The sequence below is a fragment of the Muntiacus reevesi genome, chromosome 10 (assembly GCF_963930625.1).
Source record: "Muntiacus reevesi chromosome 10, mMunRee1.1, whole genome shotgun sequence".
NCBI classification, from domain to species: domain Eukaryota; kingdom Metazoa; phylum Chordata; class Mammalia; order Artiodactyla; family Cervidae; genus Muntiacus; species Muntiacus reevesi.
Window position 1 is genome coordinate 45425471 of NC_089258.1, and position 18468 is coordinate 45443938.

General features: G+C 44.6%; 1 protein-coding gene across 1 annotated transcript in view; it reads right to left on the minus strand.

Moving 5' to 3' along the window:
• Window positions 1–13075: 13075 nt before the first annotated feature.
• LOC136176275 (CUB and sushi domain-containing protein 1) overlaps window positions 13076–18468 on the minus strand; it is a 1594796-nt gene continuing 1589403 nt past the window's right edge. Inside the window, exons 68-69 of the mRNA XM_065946402.1 lie at window positions 13491–13623; window positions 13076–13390 (exon numbers count right to left, since the gene is read on the minus strand). Of these exons, the coding sequence (XP_065802474.1) occupies window positions 13231–13390; window positions 13491–13623 (293 nt within the window). The 3' untranslated portion in view covers window positions 13076–13230. The remainder of the gene's footprint in view (window positions 13391–13490; window positions 13624–18468) is intronic.

Genomic DNA, 18468 nt, shown 5'->3' on the forward strand with positions numbered 1-18468 from the left:
TTACATAACAAATACCAGCACTAATAGGGCCAAACAGGTGTTATTTATTTTTTTCCCCTCTTGATCCTCAAGGAGTCTGTCACCTACCAGGGAACAGAGACTTTTAAAATACTTAGTATAACATGTTGGAAAACGTGACTTTTTCTGTTGTCTCAAATTATCCTCTAATTTAATCTTTGTTTTCAAAGCAGTCGACAGTCTGTGGTACCTGGGTAAACCTCACACCAGGTACCCAGTAAATAATATAGTAGCCTTGGTGATAAAGATGAAGACAGTGAGGATTCTGCAGAAGAGCTTTCAGAACACAGGCCCCTGACCTTGTATGTTTATTAACTATTTTTTAATCTTTCTCTCTCTTTCTTTTTTTTTTTTTTGGCTGTGGCATGTGGCATTTGGGATATTAGTTCCCTGACCAGGGATTGAACCCACGTCTCTACAACATGGAGTCTTTAACATGGAGTTAAACCGTGTTAACCAAGTTAAACCAAGCAACATGGAGTCTTTAACCCTGGACCACCAGAGAAGTCCCCAGAAATTTCATTTTTATTTTCAGTGACAAGCTTTCTTCTCATTCCTCATGCTTTTCAATAAGAGTCTGCTCAGGCCTTCCCTAATTCATGTTCAGAAATGATCCTTTGGTCATCTTCATAGGTAGCTGACTTTATTAAGACATCTAGATTTTTCCAACTTTAATTAATTGAAGGAAGTTTCAGCTTATATGGATATTACAAAGGAATGTCAGGGCTGCTGTGTTTGCAGAGAGGAGGGGGTTTTATGCAGTCAGGGTCCCAGCAAAGACTTTCCCTAAGATCTGATGGGTGAATGCTAACTGGGTCTGAAAGGATCAGGACTTGTAATCAAGTTGAGTGAAATGATGTAAAAGCTAGGGAAGTGTCACCAGCTTCTTACTACAGTGCGTGCCCTCCTCCAAGTTGCGGAAGGACTTTAGTCTTTCATCCTGGGGTCCCTTGTTGCTATGCCTTTGTTTGCATCATTGGTTTCTTTTTTCTAATGAATCACACTCCTCTCAGGGCCCAGCTGGTTTTCATATGCTCGCTCTCGTTAGTTAAACTTTCATCACCAGCGAGAACAACCATCACAGGCAGTGAGGGTCTGCTGTGTGCTCACACTGCTGGGGTCTGGCCATCCCCCAGGAAGGCAGCATGGGCCCTCGCCGCGGGTAGGGTGCCCACTCTTCACACCAAAGAGTGTCCTTTTAAAATTCACTTTATTGGAGTCTAGTCTAATTTCTGTTGGACAGCAAAGTGATTCAGTGAAGCATTTTTTTTCATATTCTTTTCCATTATGGCTTGTCATAGGATATTGAATATGGTTCCCTGTGTTTTACAGTGAGATCTGTTGTTTATCCATCCTGTATATAACAGTCACATCTGCTAATCCCAGACTCTCAGTCCTTCTCTTCACCACCGTCCTCCCCCTCGGCAACCACAAGTCTGTTCTCTGTGTCTGTGTGTCTGTCTCTGTTTTGTAGATAAGTTCCTCTGTGCCATTATTACTATATTGCTATATGTGGATATATTATATGGTATTTTGAAAAAGGAAATATCAACCCACTGCAGTAGTCTTGCCTGGAGAATCCCATGGACAGAGCAGCCTGGCAGGCTACAGTCCATGAGGTCAGAAAAGAGTTGGACATGACTTAGAGGCTAAGCAACAACAGCATATGATATGTGTGTTTCTCTTTCTGACTTACTTCACTTAGTAGGACCATCTCTGAGTCCATCTATGTTGCTGCAAATGGCTTCATGTCTCTCTTTTCTATAGCTGAGTAGTATTCCATTGTATACATGCATGAGAATGTCTTGGTTCTAGTGTTAGAGGCTATGAAAAATCTGTCTCTGGTTTTAGAGAAAGATTTTCAAAAGATAAGTGAATACATATGTGAGGAGCTAGGGAAAGCTAGTTCATGGGGAAGGGCAGACATGTTTTGGGGAGATAATATATGCATTTCCACTTGCTTTGCTAAAAGTAAACACCAGGACTGGGTGATTTTGCTAGAAATCATGCTTAAGGAAGTCAGCTATAGGAAGTCGGCCACCTGTCATAACTACAGCTTTTCCATAACTAACTTCTGTAAGCTTGCAACTGGAAAATTTTTTGTGTGTCTCAGTGTCCCTTATAATGGGGAAAAAGAATTTCTGTGTAATGGAGCTGTTTTGTTTTAACATCCCAAATACGAATTTACGTCTGTCTGGCCAGACTGCTATCATGCAGTTTTCCAGGTTATTGTGTAAGTTAGTCTAAAGACTAACTTAAAACTCAGAACCCATGAGTATTCTGATTATAGCACTGTTTTCTACCATGATTTTACACTCAGGGCAGCAAGCTGCACTGCCAAGGAAATGGTGTTCTGGGAGGAGAGATCTTCCGGGCAGGACAAGAAGATGCTTGTGGTTCTTCACTGAAAGTATCTTAAATGCCCTCAGAAAACGCAGGGTAGCAGCATTTTTTAGAACATATACCTTTGCTAGCGCGAAGCTACCTGTGCTTCTTTGCCTTCCTTCCTCTTTGTTGGTTGTGTGGCAATTCTTGTTTTTCACAAATGCCATGCATTATATTCTGTTTTTAGTTGATCCATTTGGAAGCTGATAACTCACCTTATGTTCAAGGTCAGACAGAGCTAGTCCTTTTCGAATAGCAGACAGTGCTCACATTTTCTGTGGAAAAGTCCATGAAGGCCCCTGAGATCACTGGGGTCCGAGTATCATTGGATGAGTGATTCTTTCCCCTCGTTTGAGGACATCTTGTCTGATTTGATCACTTCATGGGAAATAGATGGGGAAACAGTGGAAACAGTGTCAGACTTTTTTTTGGGGCTCCAAAATCACTGCAGATGGTGACTGCAGCCGTGAAATTAAAAGATGCTTACTCCTTGGAAGGAAAGTTAGGAACAACCTAGACAGCATATTAAAAAGCAGAGACATGACTTTGCCAACAAAGGCCCATCTAGTCAAGGCTATGGTTTTTCCAGTGGTCATGTATGGATGTGAGAGTTGGACTGTGAAGAAAGCTGAGTGCCAAAGAATTGATGCTTTTGAACTGTGGTGTTGGAGAAGACTCTTGAGATTCCTTGGACTGCAAGGAGATCCAACCAGCCCATCCTAAAGGAGATCATTCCTGGGTGTTCACTGGAAGGACTGATGCTAAGCTGAAACTCCAATACTTTGGCCACCTCATGCGAAGAGTTGACTCATTGGAAAAGACCCCGATGCTGGGAGGGATTGGGGGCAGGAGGAGAAGGGGATGACAGAGGATGAGATGGTTGGATGGCATCACCGACTTGAGGGACATGAGTTTGAGTAAACTTCGGGAGTTGCTGATGGACAGGGAGGCCTGGTGTGCTGAGGTTCATGGGGTTGCAAAGGGTCGGACACGACTGAGCGACTGAACTGAACTGAACTGTCTGATTTGAACAATGAGTGCTGCTCACTGTTGTGAGGTAAGGCTCCTGGAGTTAGAAGAACTCTGGCAGCGTCAGACAGAGGAGGTGGGGCTGATGGGCCCGTGTGGAAAGCTTAGACTCCGAGGATACAAAAGCTCCCCCATCCACTGGACAGTCATCTGCAATCCCACCATTAGAGGCATATTTCTAAGGAGCTGCCCCGGACACCGACCACTGCCACAGCTCTGGCAGCATGTCTGGAGCTGGCAGACTGACGAAGCTCTGGGTCCTGACACTCCTCTCCGCGGCTGGGTGCAGCAGGAGCCCCTTGGCTGGCCGGGTGGGGCTGGTCTGGGTAGGGAAGTTATTGCACTACTGTGCAAATTCTGAGGCTCCACAACCTACCTGGTCCTCGACTCCCTTCCCGCCATGCCCGCCTCGCCCCGCAACCCTGCCCATGGATGCCTGGCCCAGCTCAGGTCTCGCTAACCGCAAGCCTGGCCCCCTGGGAGCCTCAGCTTTGGTGCCAGGCTGTGGGCAACCCCACTGGGTGCCCCGCTGAAGCCAGCGCTCCCTGAAACCCACCACGCTGGCCCCATCCATCACCCCAGCTTTGCTTCCTGGCACTTAAGACTAAATGTTTCCTGCCACTTTCACAGACTCTGTGCTTCTAAAATACGAGTGCTTAGGTTTGCCCAGTATTGACAACGACCTCAAAGCCCTGAACACGGTACTTGATGATTTGAGCAGCACTGTGCCTTTTACCAGATGCCCTGCCTCTAGGAGTAGACAGAGGCCGACCCCCAAATGCCCCCAAACACTGACCATCACAGCCCTTGACCTCCTGCACCTGCAACAGGCAGGTGATGTGAAGCTGTCTCATCAACCTGTCAAGCTGCCAGTTCAGATGAGCAGTCCTACAAGTTCATTAGCCAGTTGTCTCTCCTTAAGCGACTGAGCCAGCCTCTCCTGGGCCCCAGAGTGTGACCTGGATGGTGCTTTTCATCTGAACACTTGCTCCAAACTTTGGAGAGTATGAAATGCACTTCTGTTTTATCGCTTAGCATTTGGATACTATTTGTTACTCAGGCTTGGTCTAACCTAATCAATGTGCCTTTTTCTTTTTTTTAAAGATACTATCAAATCACTCCTAAAAAGACTGAATTTTCATGCCCCAAAATAGTGTTTCTGAAATCTGAGTAGTATCTATTGCTCATTAACTTCTCATTACATCCATGAATGGAATGCATCATTATCCCCCGTTTTATACTTGAGAATATTTTTGGGATGTTCCCCAAATCATGAATCTAGCATGTGGCACAGCTGGGATTTAAATCCAAAATCTTCTGATTATAAATACCATTTCTATACCCAAAATAGGACACATTTTAGAGAATATGGGGAAATATGATATAAAGGCAATAATGAGATCAAGTCACAGAGGGCACCCAGAACAAGGACGAGAATACAGAGATGGCGTTGAGTAACACGGATGTGTGTGTTTGTTTGTGTGTGCGTGAGTGTGCACATGCTCACACATGTGTCTATAGGAAAATGACAAAATGCGTTACATCATCTGGTGTGTATTGGAGTTGGAAAAGATCAGAGTTGTTGAGACTACTACATGTACACCCATGGCTGATTCATGTGAATGTATGGCAAAAACCACCACAATATTATAAAGTAATTAGCCTCTAATTAAAATTTTTTTAAAAATGGGCAAGAAAAAAAGAAACCATGATAGTACTCTAAGACTAAGTTCTTTCATAAAATGTGAAATATTGACCAAATATAAATGTTAATTGAATTGGGAGTTCATATCATGATACAAAAATTGTTTAGAACTGAAAAATTAATGACACTGTTTTTTAAAGCTTTGTGCAGTTGAACTGTCAGAAAGTAAGTAATTATAAATTGCCTCCACATCTCTCTGAGAATCTGTAACTGCCCCATCCACGACTCTGATGTGTACGTAGGTGGGTCTTCCATGGTCAGCTGTTTCCAGTAAACCAGATTTTAAGTTGTTATCAGTAAATTTAGTAACTGGAAAAGATTATTTCACTCTTGTTCATTGATTTTCTACACTTTATTCTCCCATTTTTATTCTTAAAACATTACAGCAAACCCAGTGAAACATTAACATCCATAGTCTGCTGCCCTCCAGTAAGACACACAGGACTCTAGTTCCTGCTTTTCCTGGTCATTTGGTGGCTTATTCTAGTTACAGTTGTCACATAAATCAGTTCTAAATTTCACAGTGCCCTTATCTATGTTATGTTGCTATGGAATCTTATAGTAAACATTTTTGGGCTTCCCTTGTGGCTCAGCTGGTAAAGAATCTACCTGCAATGCAGGAGATCCAAATTTGATTCCTAGGTTGGGAAGATCCCCTGAAGAAGGGATAGGCCACTCACTCCAGTATTCATGGGCAACCCTGGTGGCTCAGACAGTAAAGAGTCTCCTGCAATGCAGGAGACCTGGGTTTGATCCCTGGGTTGGGAAGATCCCCTGGAGGAGGGCATGGCAACCCACTCCAGTATTCTTACCTGTAGAACCCCATGGACTGAGGAGCCTGGCAGGCTATAGTTCATGGGGTCACGCAGAGTCGGACATGACTGAGCAACTAAGCACAGCACAGAAACATTTTTAATGGCTGAATAGTACTTATGCAATTTTACTTTCAGTTTTGTGACTTTTTCTGCTCTCAAACATTTGTTTCATTTATTTCTGCCATTTAGTCAATTACAGATATATACATGTAGCCATCTATTATATTGATATCTATCTAATGTAGAGATTTGCTCTTTGTTTTCTTACAGGTTTACTTTTTTTAGGATTTGGTTTCATTCATAATATTAACGGGTCAGCTCTATCAACCCCATGAAGATTATTGACCCATACGGTCCAACTGCAACATATTCCACCATTGCATACCCAGAGAGGTGTCGGGTTTACTGTAGCCTCATCAGCTTTGTGAAGCAGGCTGGTGGTTCTTCCTCACCGAACTGGTTTGTAACAGCCCTTCATTGTGTTAACTTGCAGATATTTTCAATCACAATGTTTTTAAAACAATAAGTCTTTCTTCATTTCCCTGGTTAGTGGTTAATGCAGATGCATTTCACAAACAGTCTATGACTTTCTTATTTGGCTAGTTGTAATTTTACAGACATTACCAGCTAAATGTTGCTTGGATGTGAATAATGCCTAAAAGCATAAGTATGTATTTGATTAATTTTTTGAAAAATTTCACTAGGCATCTGGATAAAATTGATACAAAACTCTAAAGCACAGGTCTTCTTTTTATCTTATTTCAGATTTGCCACTAGAATCTATGACTCAAACATAGCAGTAAGGGAAAGAAAATTCATTTTTCTACCTGTAACTCAAAACAAATATGTAGAAAGCTATGATAACTACTTCTTAAGCTGATGTGACAGCTAGAACAACATATGTTTGACTTTTCCATACGTCGCTAAATTGCTCTCTGCGTAATAAAAACCCCATGCCAACATAGCTAACTGTTCACAAAGGCATACACTATTAAATGTGCTGTGCGTCTTTGTGAAAACATCTGCTTGAGTCTTTTAAATACACACACACACACACACACACACGTGCACACATTTCCTCAGAACAAAAAGAAAAGGTGACTACAGTGTAAATCATTTTCCTACTAAAATATTATTTATGTATAAATAAGATTTATTTAGTATAAATTTATTTATTTATGAGGAATTTATTTATGTATAAATTCTCCTATCTAGTGGGAGAATGCTACTGAATGAGCACTACCCTACCCATAAAGAAATTTCTATAAATTAGTATATACATGTATTCATAAACTTATTTTTGTCTTTGTATTTTTGTTTTAAAGCCTCGAATTAACAACAACAACAAAGAGTGGGGAGGGTGGGCTAGAGGGAGGCAATATGTATAATGAGGTCCTACAGTGAGGCAGAATTGCTGAGTGAGTGAGCATGGATCTTCATGGCTGAGTCTTAGCGTCTAATTTCTGTTTAGGGGGTAAACACATGGGATCTTTTATTTATTCTCAAAGGATGAAAATGTCTTAAAGCAATTTATTTTTGTTACCACCAAAACCCACACTGTCACTGGGGACTTCCTGACCCACCCCCAAGGTGATGAGTCCTAATGTTACTGAAGTTTCCATTGTCTATTTTTCCACCTTTCTTTGCATCCCTGAGTGTCTTGTGGCCAGATTCTGGGCCATGAGATGGAAATTGAAGTTTGTTGAAGGTGGTGGGGGGAGATGGGGAGCTTTGTGAAATTGTTGGCTTTCTTGATACAAAAGCCAAGAAAGAGAGATGTGGCTGGTGTTGTCTCTTCCTTACCTCAAGTATTTGGATTTCCTTCTTAACAGCTCCTGGGAAGGCTTCCTCAATAATCTCCCCACCTATGCTGCCCCCAGAAATATTAGGTATCCTTTCCTGTGATACATCACTCTGAGCAGACAGACAAATGCATGTACCAACCACATAGCAACTGTATTTACTGTGACTGTTTGCCTCTCCTAGACTGGACTTTTCTTAGGAGCCTGGACTTTGCTTTTTTTTTTTTTAATCTTGAGGTCTCCAAAACTAATCTCAATTTTGATATTTAGTAAATACTGAATAAACACTTGTCGAATCAGCAGGTCTTATGGCCTTCTTACACACTAAGGGCATCTTCCCTAAAAAATTGTCATGGCAAACCAGGACAGTTGTCTGGGAGAAGATGTATCAGTGTCCCATGGAGAACAAACCTTGAATATGGAGTATTTCTTTACATATATTACTGGCCCAATTTCAACTTCTAGTGACTGTGGTTGACTATCTTTTTTTCTTTTCGATTTCCATTCTAGTGCTGTCTTTAATTTTCTAGAACACACCACGTTGAGGAGAGAAAATATTAGTTTACCTGGACTTTGAATGAGCACATACTTATCGGAGCACTGGAGCAGAAAGACTGACCACCTGTGGGGCATCGCTGGACCCAGGCTCTGCTGTTCTCCAGTGAGCGACTCCCCATGAGGAACTGCTTGCTCCTCTGGTGGCTGTTCCTCAGCAAAGACAGAAGGGAGCCGCTGGGTTTACAGTCAGGGCTATCGCTCTTCCTGTGTTGGCAATGAAACTGTGCTGGAGGCAGGAGTGGTGGTCTAGCTCCAAGTCTATGTCTGCGCAGCCCTAGAGGAGGCACCTTCTGGATCTGATCAGTTGTAGCCACAACCACCGAGTTCCTGAACAGGAGCGGAAGCACAAGTGTGAATGTCCTGAACAGAAGAATTTTGGAAGGGTGTGGGGGGCACCCAGGAGAGAGCAGCCCAGCACCTGGGCCAGGGGTGATGGAGAGGGGGAGGGGTGGCTGGTTTCTGGAGGCTGCTGGGAGACCCCTCATATCAGGCAAAAGTGCCCTGGGCTTGAGCCGTGGCCCTCAAGGCTCCAGCCTGCCCCCGGCCCCAGGAGGAGGTTCCGGGCTCAGGGTGGCGGGGGAATCGAGGCTGACACCCCACAAACTGTCATGGGGAGGCTGTTCCCCAGGCTTTGCCATGGGAAGAAAAGAAGCCGAGCTGGATTTCAGAAGCAGTGACGTCCAGAGACGTGAACCTGTCATTCTGGGCACTTTGCCTTGGTCGAAACCCGCTGTTGTCCTGTGACTGCGATTCAGCCAAGACCAGGAGGCAGTCAGATTTCATCTCGTGCTCTCAGGAGCCTCTGCCTGGCACCCACGGCTGCATTGCTGTGTGCTGGGCTCCCGGCTGGTGAGAGTGTGAACCTCACAGGCCTTCATGGAAGGGGCCCTGGTGAGCATTCAGAGCGAGCGTGCGCCCATGGCTGGTTGTGTGCTCAGCCTCCCGACAGCTCCTGAAGGTCCCCCGTGCAGGCCTTGTGCCGCAGCCCCACCCTCCAGGCAGAGCAGACGGATTTCCCCACCCCAGGAATGTTATAGCAAATGGCAAAGAAGAATGTTAAAGCAAGGGAAAATTGGCCTCTAACGTCAGCATCACTGAGCTGTGCATACTTGGATAATCTAACATCTCTGGATTTCTGCTTGGTCATCTATAGAATCAGTGATAAAATCTACTTTGTTAGATTATATTGAATGTCTGTGGGTGTCTGGAGCTGATTTTCCTGCAAGGTCCTAGCCCTTGGTATTTAAAGACATCCACTGGTCCTAGGAGACCTGCACACTAGGCTGGATGACAAATCTTTGTTACTTGGAAGCCACAGCGGGGCTCTTCTTGGGTTGTTTTTTTGTTGTGTGACTTGATTCTCAGGAAAATGACTGTATCATCTGGTTAACTGCACGACACCTCACCTGACACCAAGGATTCAGAGAGCTTTGTGTCCCCCCAGCCCAGAAGTGAGCAGGGAGCTGACTCTGCTGTCACAGGGTCCTGAGGGGTGTTCTCTGAGCCTTCTTCATGCACGACCCTTGGAATGTTCAGGGAAATCTGTCTGTGTTTTCTTATATGGTGTTTTCAGTGTTGTGAAGGCTTACTGAAAGAACTCACACTTTTTTTTTTTTAATCATAAAAGTGTAGGCTTGACTTTGGTTTGGAGGGAACTGAAAGCTCTCACTGATTTTAACTCAAAAACCATCAAGAAGTCTGTCAGGCTCTGTTTCTCTGTATCAGTGCTTTTCATAGATGTGCTCTTTATTAACCACAACGGGGATGCTGTATCTTGGGAAAAGTACTGACTCTCGTTCTAAATACAGTGAACACCCATCACTAATTTGTTCATTCTTTCCCTCCCCTTCCAGGGACTTGCAGGCATCTATTAAAGATAAAATAAATTCACACCAAAAAATAGAAATCTAAAATTAAATATTTAATTAGAACTCTGATTTGCTTTAAAGATAGGTGGCATTGCACAGGCTATATTACACTCTCTGTATAATTTTTTTTTTGACAAAAAAAGATAACTGTTCATTTTAACAGGTCACTTTAATATTAATACATGTGTAATAGGATCAGAACTGAACGTCAGCTAGAGATGGTACATTGTACATTATTGGGAAAATTACAGTTTTGTATTGTAAAAACATTTATTTTTTAACAATTTACCTACATTAATCAAAAAATTACAGCATATTTAATAATTTTACAAATTCTTCATAAAAAATATATCTCTGTACAAAAAGGTCGTTTGCACCTACTTCATGTCAGCAGCATGTGGCGAGGTGGCGAGACGGGTGGCTGATGGCGATGGTTTCCTGATCGTAATGCCAGCGTTCTTTCCCCTTTTTATAGTAGCTTTTTTTTTTTTTTTTGTGGTTGTTTACAAAATATTTTACAGAAGAAAAAAATTATTGCAGCTAGCCTGAAGAAAGGCAAGATGTGTGGGACAAGCAGCAGTTTGAACAGCTTTGAAGCACAGGACCTGTCCGGGGCTCCCGCCCTCCTCGGCCTCTGGCTGCTCCCGGAAACAATCCTGCAGCCGGACCGGAGGGCGCCCGTGCCGACGGCTTGGACCGGACCTCCAGCACCTCTCGGGAATCTGATCAACACTGCACACAGCCTGGGGAGAAACTGGGCAGGACTCTCGCACAGGAATTTCATGGGGGCACTTTTTTTAACAACATGCTCCAAACGGGCACCTGAGGACACTCTGAGTGTGCGCACAAAGGAGAATCACGTCGGATCTGATATGTGGTTTCTTGTATGTAGGTATATGTCCTGTCGTGTCAGGGTTTCGTAACGTCATTGACCAGCAAGCAGGTCAGGGATGTGGAGAGAGACACTGATTCAGACTCTGAAGTCAGCATTTTGCACCTAGTTTGAATGACTCAAACCGCATATGTACACGCTATTATATTTATCTATATGTATGTATATATATACACCTCATATGTATAGTAACCCTGTTCTCCCCTGCACACAAAGACGCGACGGCTTCCTCCTGTCTTCTCTTTACTTCAGCTCCCTGGGTGTGCGAGGAGCCTGCCTCTGACTGACCTCATCTGGCCTAAGGAGAAGAAGCCGTAAGGACTCCAGGCTGCACAGCCCACTTGGTCCCATTGCCAGGTTGGCCAGGGCGAACCCTGGAGCTCCATGCTGCGGGCGGGAGAGGCCGGGGGAGGCGGGGCCACAGAGCCTGGCCACGCCTCCCGACCGCTGTGCCCTTCAAACAGGCAGCAGACCGTGAGTGCCCCATGGGTAAGAGCCACTGAAATGTTCAGATCGAAACTTTTGAAAGAATGAGCTATTATCCTGACATCTGTGTTTTTCATTGTTCACTTTTCAAGCCCTGCATCGAAACATGTAACAAACACATACATCAGTCTTAAAGCTACATGTGAACATGTCCTCAAGAACCAAGTCTCTACCGATGCTGCCAAGGATGGACAAAGGGGACCTTCTCAGTAAGTGGAATGCATACTTAAAACTCAGATAGTAACATACGCCTTGCCTTTTCAAAGCAAAAAAAAAAATTTTTTTTAAAAATCAAACAACTGTAAGTAAAAATAAACACGATCTCTGAGTTTATTATGTAAACATCCTCACGGCCGCATTTTCGGCTTCCTGTCTGGGTTTTTACTGCCTGGGGAGTCACACCTACTTTATTTATACTGTGATTCATAATTTACCTGTGAAGACAAAAAATCACCAAGGTTTTCTTTCCATCTGGGATTAGATAGCATAAAACAGAAGAAATCTATAATAGTAATATCTGTGTCATCAGTAAAGAAGAGTGGGTGTGACTTTTCCTTGCCTCTAAAGGAACACTTACTATTTTGATCATCCCGAAACTTTTCCACTGCGTCCCAGGAACACACAGTCCTTTAACAGAAAATGAGAGGGATGGCAGTGAAAGAGAGAAATCACAGCAGAGGATGGACAGGAAGACTGTGTGGTGAACCCAAACCCACAGGCAGGTCAGGAGCGACCTAAAATAAATTACTATTCACATCTGTACACGGCACTTGGAAAGTGCTGCAGACCTCCTGCTATGAAGTAGTGGAATATCTACGATCATGGGATGGGGACAAGACTAAAGAAAGGATGTGGGAAATAAAAGGCCTCTGTTCTTTCTCAATGAATTCAACACAGCTGTGAAGCTAAAAGAAAGCAGTAATAAAATAAATCTCTTCGATATTATTTTTCGTTTTAAAACCTGTGCCATATCTGGGGATTTTTTTTCTTTTTTCTCACACGCTAACTAAACTGAAGCTGGAATGCTTAGCTTGACAGTATGGCAGGATGCTTATATACAATGGATAGTGTGTAGAAACCCCATGTAAATAGTTTATTTTTTATCAGAATCTTAGTCATTCATAACACACTAGTGCAAAAAATTGTGCATCAAAAATTCTGCGAGAGAACAGCTGACTGGGAAATTTGCAGATGGCCCTGGGGTGGCCCCGAGGTGAGCTGCGGGGCCCTCGAAGCTTGCCGGTCTCGGGGAGGATGGCGCAAAGCGTCTGCAGGTGTGTGCGGCTGCCGGAAAGGTGTCTTCTTCAGGAGGGCTTTTTTTTTTCTTTTTCCAGAATATTCATGGGGATTAAAAAAAAACAAACAATGAACCCATACTGCGGTGCTACCACGTGTGGCCCAGAGGCCGTCCGGCCGAGGCTGCTCTGAGGCAGCTGGGCCACAGCAGGCGCGCAGGGCTGCTGGGCAAGGCCACGCGTCCCGGGGCGCGCCCTCCTCCGCGCCCCGGGGCCGCAGCAGGGCGGCGGCGGGTCCGCTCCCGGGACGAGGGTCTGCCTGTGGCCCGCGTCCCCCGCGTGTCCGGGAGGCGCCGGGCCGGAGGGGAGGGTTTGTGGCACCTGTGGTCCCTGCTGTCCGTCGTCGGAGGTATGGCTATGAGGCGGCCGCCCGCGGGCTACACCACGGTGCACACCGTGTTCAGAGTCGTGTCAAAGCGCACGGCCTTGGCCTCGGTGGGCTTTAAGTTCGTGTCGTACATGGGGTTCTCAAAGGAGGCCTGCCCGTTGCTGTTCTCGTGGCCGGCGTAGCCGTTGTACTGGACCTTGGGTCTCGTCCTGGGGCGGGAGACAAGAGCAGGGACAGGCCGTCAGGACCGCAGGGCCAGGGCGTGGGGAGAGGCGCGGCGCCTGTAAACCGACGGCGGGGCGACGGTACCTGTGTTTGTAGAGGTAAAACGCAAACCCTGATAAGATGAGCGCGAAGAACGGAACTAGAATGGCAGCCGCCACAGAGCCACTGCTGGTGCCGTGGTAGTGACCGGAGGAGTCCTGGTCGGAGCTCATGGGGTCTGGAAAAGAAGTGAGCGTTAAAGTCAGCGGCCTCCTGCTCACACAGAGACAGAGCTACAGTGGGCTTTATAAACAAAGGGAGACTCCACAAGAAGCAGAAAGTGTTCCCATTCCACTGGGAAGCAGCTGACACTTTTCAAAGATTTTAACATCCATCTTAAGGACTAACACAGAAAAGGCTGGTGGTTCCTCACTGACCGTCAACACTGAGAGTGTCGTGTTTCCAGTGTGAGAACTGCAAAGGGGGCTGTGGTCATACTGGCTTTTGCTCATGGCTGTAGAGACTCACATTTGTGTAAAGTCTAACTGAAGCATCTACAGGGCTGTACATGTCTATAGATGTGGGTGGCATGTGCTGTTTGCTCCTGCCCCAGGACAAGTCACTGAAATTACACAAGAAATCCAGGTCTCTGTAGAAGTGGAATCACCTTCATGTCTGACTCTTTGTGACCCCATGGACTGTAGCCCACCAGGCTCCTCTATCCATGGAATTCTACAGACCAGAATACTGGAGTGACCAGAATACTGTTCCCTTCTCCAGGGCAGCTTCCCAAATCACAGATTGAACCCAGGTCTCTCACACTGCAGATGGATTCTTTACCATCTGAGCCACCATGGAGACCCATCACATGTGAATATTTTGGTGCATTCTACCTTTATTGGCATAGATTTCAAAATTCATTATGAATTTAGAAATAATCAAAGAACGCATGTCAATTTTATAAAGCAAGTTTCTATAAAATGAGTTCGGTCCATTAGAAGGGAAGGCAAGAATACACATCTCAGACACCAGGCAGGCGATATGATCATTAGCTTGTGTATCTCCAAAGTGGACAGTTCTGCACAGCACTGCTGCTGCTGCCGCTGCTAAGTCGCATCAGTCGTGTCCTGTCTGATTCTGTGCGACCCCACACACGGCAGCCCACCAGGCTCCCCTGTCCCCGGGATTCTCCAGGCAAGAATACTGGAGTGGGTTGCCATTTCCTCCTCCAATGCATGAAAGTGAAAAGTGAAAGTGATGTTGCTCATTCGTTCCAACTTGTAGCGACCCCATGGACTGCAGCCCACCAGGCTCCTCCATCCATGGGATTTTCCAGGCAAGAGTACTGGAGTGGGGTGCCATTGCCTTCTCCCGCACAGCACTGAGGAAGAAGCAAACACTAAAAGTTCAGATCAGAGAACTTTTATCAAGGGATTATTTCCAAATAAGTTTATTCTTGAGGAATTTACTTACAAAACACAATTTTGAAATGTATTTGACTTAATTGCATGGAACCACTCAATGCATGTGTGTAGTTAATTATGACTGGGGTCATCTGAATATAGCAGAACTGTAAAACGAAGCTGACCTCATTTCAAAGTATATTTCCAGAATTTATGGGATGTTTTCTGTTCCTTTTTTTTTTTTTTTACAAACCACAAATACAAACAAGTAATCAAATATTTAAAAAATCACCTTTTAAAGAACTTTTCATAAAAACTTAAAAATAATATTAATTGTCATCTCCTTCAGTAGATGGGCTTCCCAAGGTGGCACTAGTGGTAAAGAATCCTCCTGCCAATGCAGAAGATGCAGTTTCGATCCCTGGGTTGGGAAGATCCCCTGGAAGAGGGCATAACAACCCACGCCAGTATTCTTGCCTGGAGAATCCAATGGACAGAGGAACCTGGTGGGCTATACAGTCCACGGGGTCGCAAAGAGTTGGACTTGATTGAGCGACCAAACACACACACACACACACCTTCAGTAGATGCAAGATTATGCTACTCCCTACCACCTCCAGTTCTTATGTAAACATATTTTATCCTGGATGTTGGCACCTTGTAAATCAACCATATCTTTTTGTGATCGTCCTGTATCAGCATGTATGATTCAGATTTAATTTTTCATTTTCAGGTGCATTCACCAGCTGCCATGCATGGAGGATGCCAGATATTTGTTCTCCCAAATCTCAGCACCCAGGTGATGGGCTTGTGAGCAAAGCCAACAGGGTGCTCCCTCCCTGGGCAAGGTTAGCATGAGCGATGCAGAGACTTGGGGCTGTGGTGTGGCTAGAGCCCTGAGGACAGCATCAAGAGCTTCCTGGGGGTGGTGGTTCCATCCGCAGCAGGCAGGCCTGTCCAGTCTGGAGGCCAGGTGCAGCAGTGACCCCAGCCACCCTGTCCAGCAGGGAGAAGTCAGTGCTGCTCAAAGGGCCCAGCCTCAGAGATTTATTGTGAGAATGAAATGTCAGGACATGTCAGCTACTTAGAACTTTAGCCGCACAGTTTCCCCAGGACCCACATTTACTAGGAAATTGGTGGCATGACGCCCGAGTAGTTGTCTGGCCAGCTTTCCTCTTAAATCCCCAGTTCCTACAGTAGAACCTCGAACATAACAGTTGCTCAGTACATATTTGAGAAATGAAAAAGTGGTGCTGTCTTTGTAGTGGTTCAGTATCTGCTGGTTTCCATTAAGTTACCGTGGCTCATTCTCCAGGTGTTTATAATTCTGTGCATCTCTGCTCATCCTGATAAATTTGTAGTCTGCTTAAATTAACCAAAGCCACTTTCTGTTATCTGTGAGCAAGACTATATATTTTTGGCCATAACAGATCTCAGACTTCCAATTAGTAAAATCCTGGATAATGGACCTGCCACAGGAGACCTCACATCATGACAAAGGGCAACATGAAAGGTCTTTTTGAATTAAACTCCTGACTTGACTCCAAAATTATTATGCTGTCTGGAGCTCCTAGTTAATTTCAGTTATTTACCCATGTTTTAATCATTTAAAGGGTAATACATGTACATGATATTAATTAAGTGGCATAAGCAGATATCGAAATAAATATGAAGATGATGGACATAAAGGGTCATGCTTTGCCCTTTGCACTAGTTTTCCTCTTTCTGACTAACAAGGTCTTCGGTTTTGCTTTTGTTTGTGCTTTAGCGTCCTTCACACAATGTACTAGTATAGAGTGTGTGTGTGTGTGTGTGTGTGTGTGTGTGTGTGTATTTTGTATTTATTTATTTGGCTGCACCGGGTCTTAGTTGCGGCATGCGGGATCTAGCTCCCTGATGAGGAATGGAACCAGGGTCCCCAGCATTGGGTGGGCAGTGTCTTCGCTGCTGGGCCACCAGGAAAGTCCCCAGTGTACTATTAATATTTGTGACTGTTTCTTTGTTCTTACTTTCCTAAAATATGGGGATACTATTTACATTTTTTAAAATGTGCCTTTTTAAACTTAACCATATATTTGTGAAGCTCTTCCATCTGCACATGTGAATGTAATTGTTTTCAGGTGTGCCGTATTCTATTAATTGGCTAAACCAGAATTCATTTAGCCAGTTTGCTGCTGAAGAACATTTGGGCCATTTCTAGTAGTTCTCTATGATGCCACCGTGAAATCCTGTTTCTACAGAGATGCATCAACAGGAGGCTGAATATACAGGACAGATTCTAAGAAGTGGAAGCACTGCCTAACAGAACGTGTACCTTGTAGCGTTGCTCAGTCTTAGCTAGTCTCTCTCCAGAGTGGCGTCCCGATTTCCTCTCAGCCCATCTCAGAAGGGACCTGCACACTGTGTCCCATCTCCCCCTGCCCACACCCTCCACCTCCGTCCTTGCCTCTCGCTGCCCCCCTTCTGCACATTATTACCACTGCTGCTGCCCTAGGACATCAGATGCAGTGTGCAGCTATTTTCTCAGTTGTGCTTCTTAAGAATGAAGAAGGTGAGTGTCTTTTCACGTTATAGGCTGGAGTACTACTGAAAGAAATGCACATACTATAGAATTCACCCTTTTAATGCAAGGGTGCAAGGACTGACCCTTTTAATTTCAGAGTTTTCTTTTTTACTAGTAAAAATGTGGGGGTTTGATGCTGCAGTGATCATCACATTATGTGAGAACACTGCTGTTGCCCCTAAAATTGAACAGGGCCCCTCAGCAGTCCCTCCTCCTCCTCCTTCTGCCAGGCTCCAGCTTTCGGCAACCACTGCTGTACTATCTGTCTGTATAGATTCGGCCGCTCTAGATACTGCATATAAATACAAGAACTCAGTATGTGTTTTTTGGTGAGTGGCTTCTCGTATTTCGCATGACGTTTTCAAGATAACTTCCACTGTGCGCATGCGCCACATGCTGTTGATCTGCTCACTGCTGATGGACACTTGGATTGTTTCCACATTTGGACAATTGGGAATAATGCTGGTATAAACATTCATGTATGAATTTATGTATGAACATGTGTTTCCTAGTTTTCTTGTCATATGTGTTGGAGTGGAAATGCTGAACATTGTGGTAGCCCCATGTTTCAGCTACCCGATGAATGACTGCCAGGCAGTTTTCCACAGCAACCACGCCATCATCACTTTCACATCAGCACGGTATGAGCCTCCTAATTCCTGAACATCTTGCCTCCACTTGTTTCTTGTCGTTATGGTCTGAGCCACCCAAGTGGGTGTGAGGTGGCTTTGATTTGTGTTTCCCTAATGATTAATGATGTTGAGCATCTTTTCATTTGCTTGTTGGTCATTTTTATCTCTTTGGAGAAATGTGTATTCAAACTGGTTGCCAGTGTTTTAATTAGGTTGTTTGCCTGTTAAACGTGTACTTGAGGAGATCTTATGAATAGCTGAGAAAAGAAGAGAAGCTAAAGGCAAAGGAGAAAAGGAAAAATATACTTATTTGGATACAGAGTTCCAAAGAATAGCACAGAGAGATGAGAAAGGCTTCCTAAGTGAACAGTGCAAAGAAATAGAGGAAAACAATAGAATGAGAAAGACTTGAGATCTCTTCAAGAAAATTAGAGATACCAAGGGAACACTTCATGCAAAGATGGGCACAATAAAGGACAGAAATG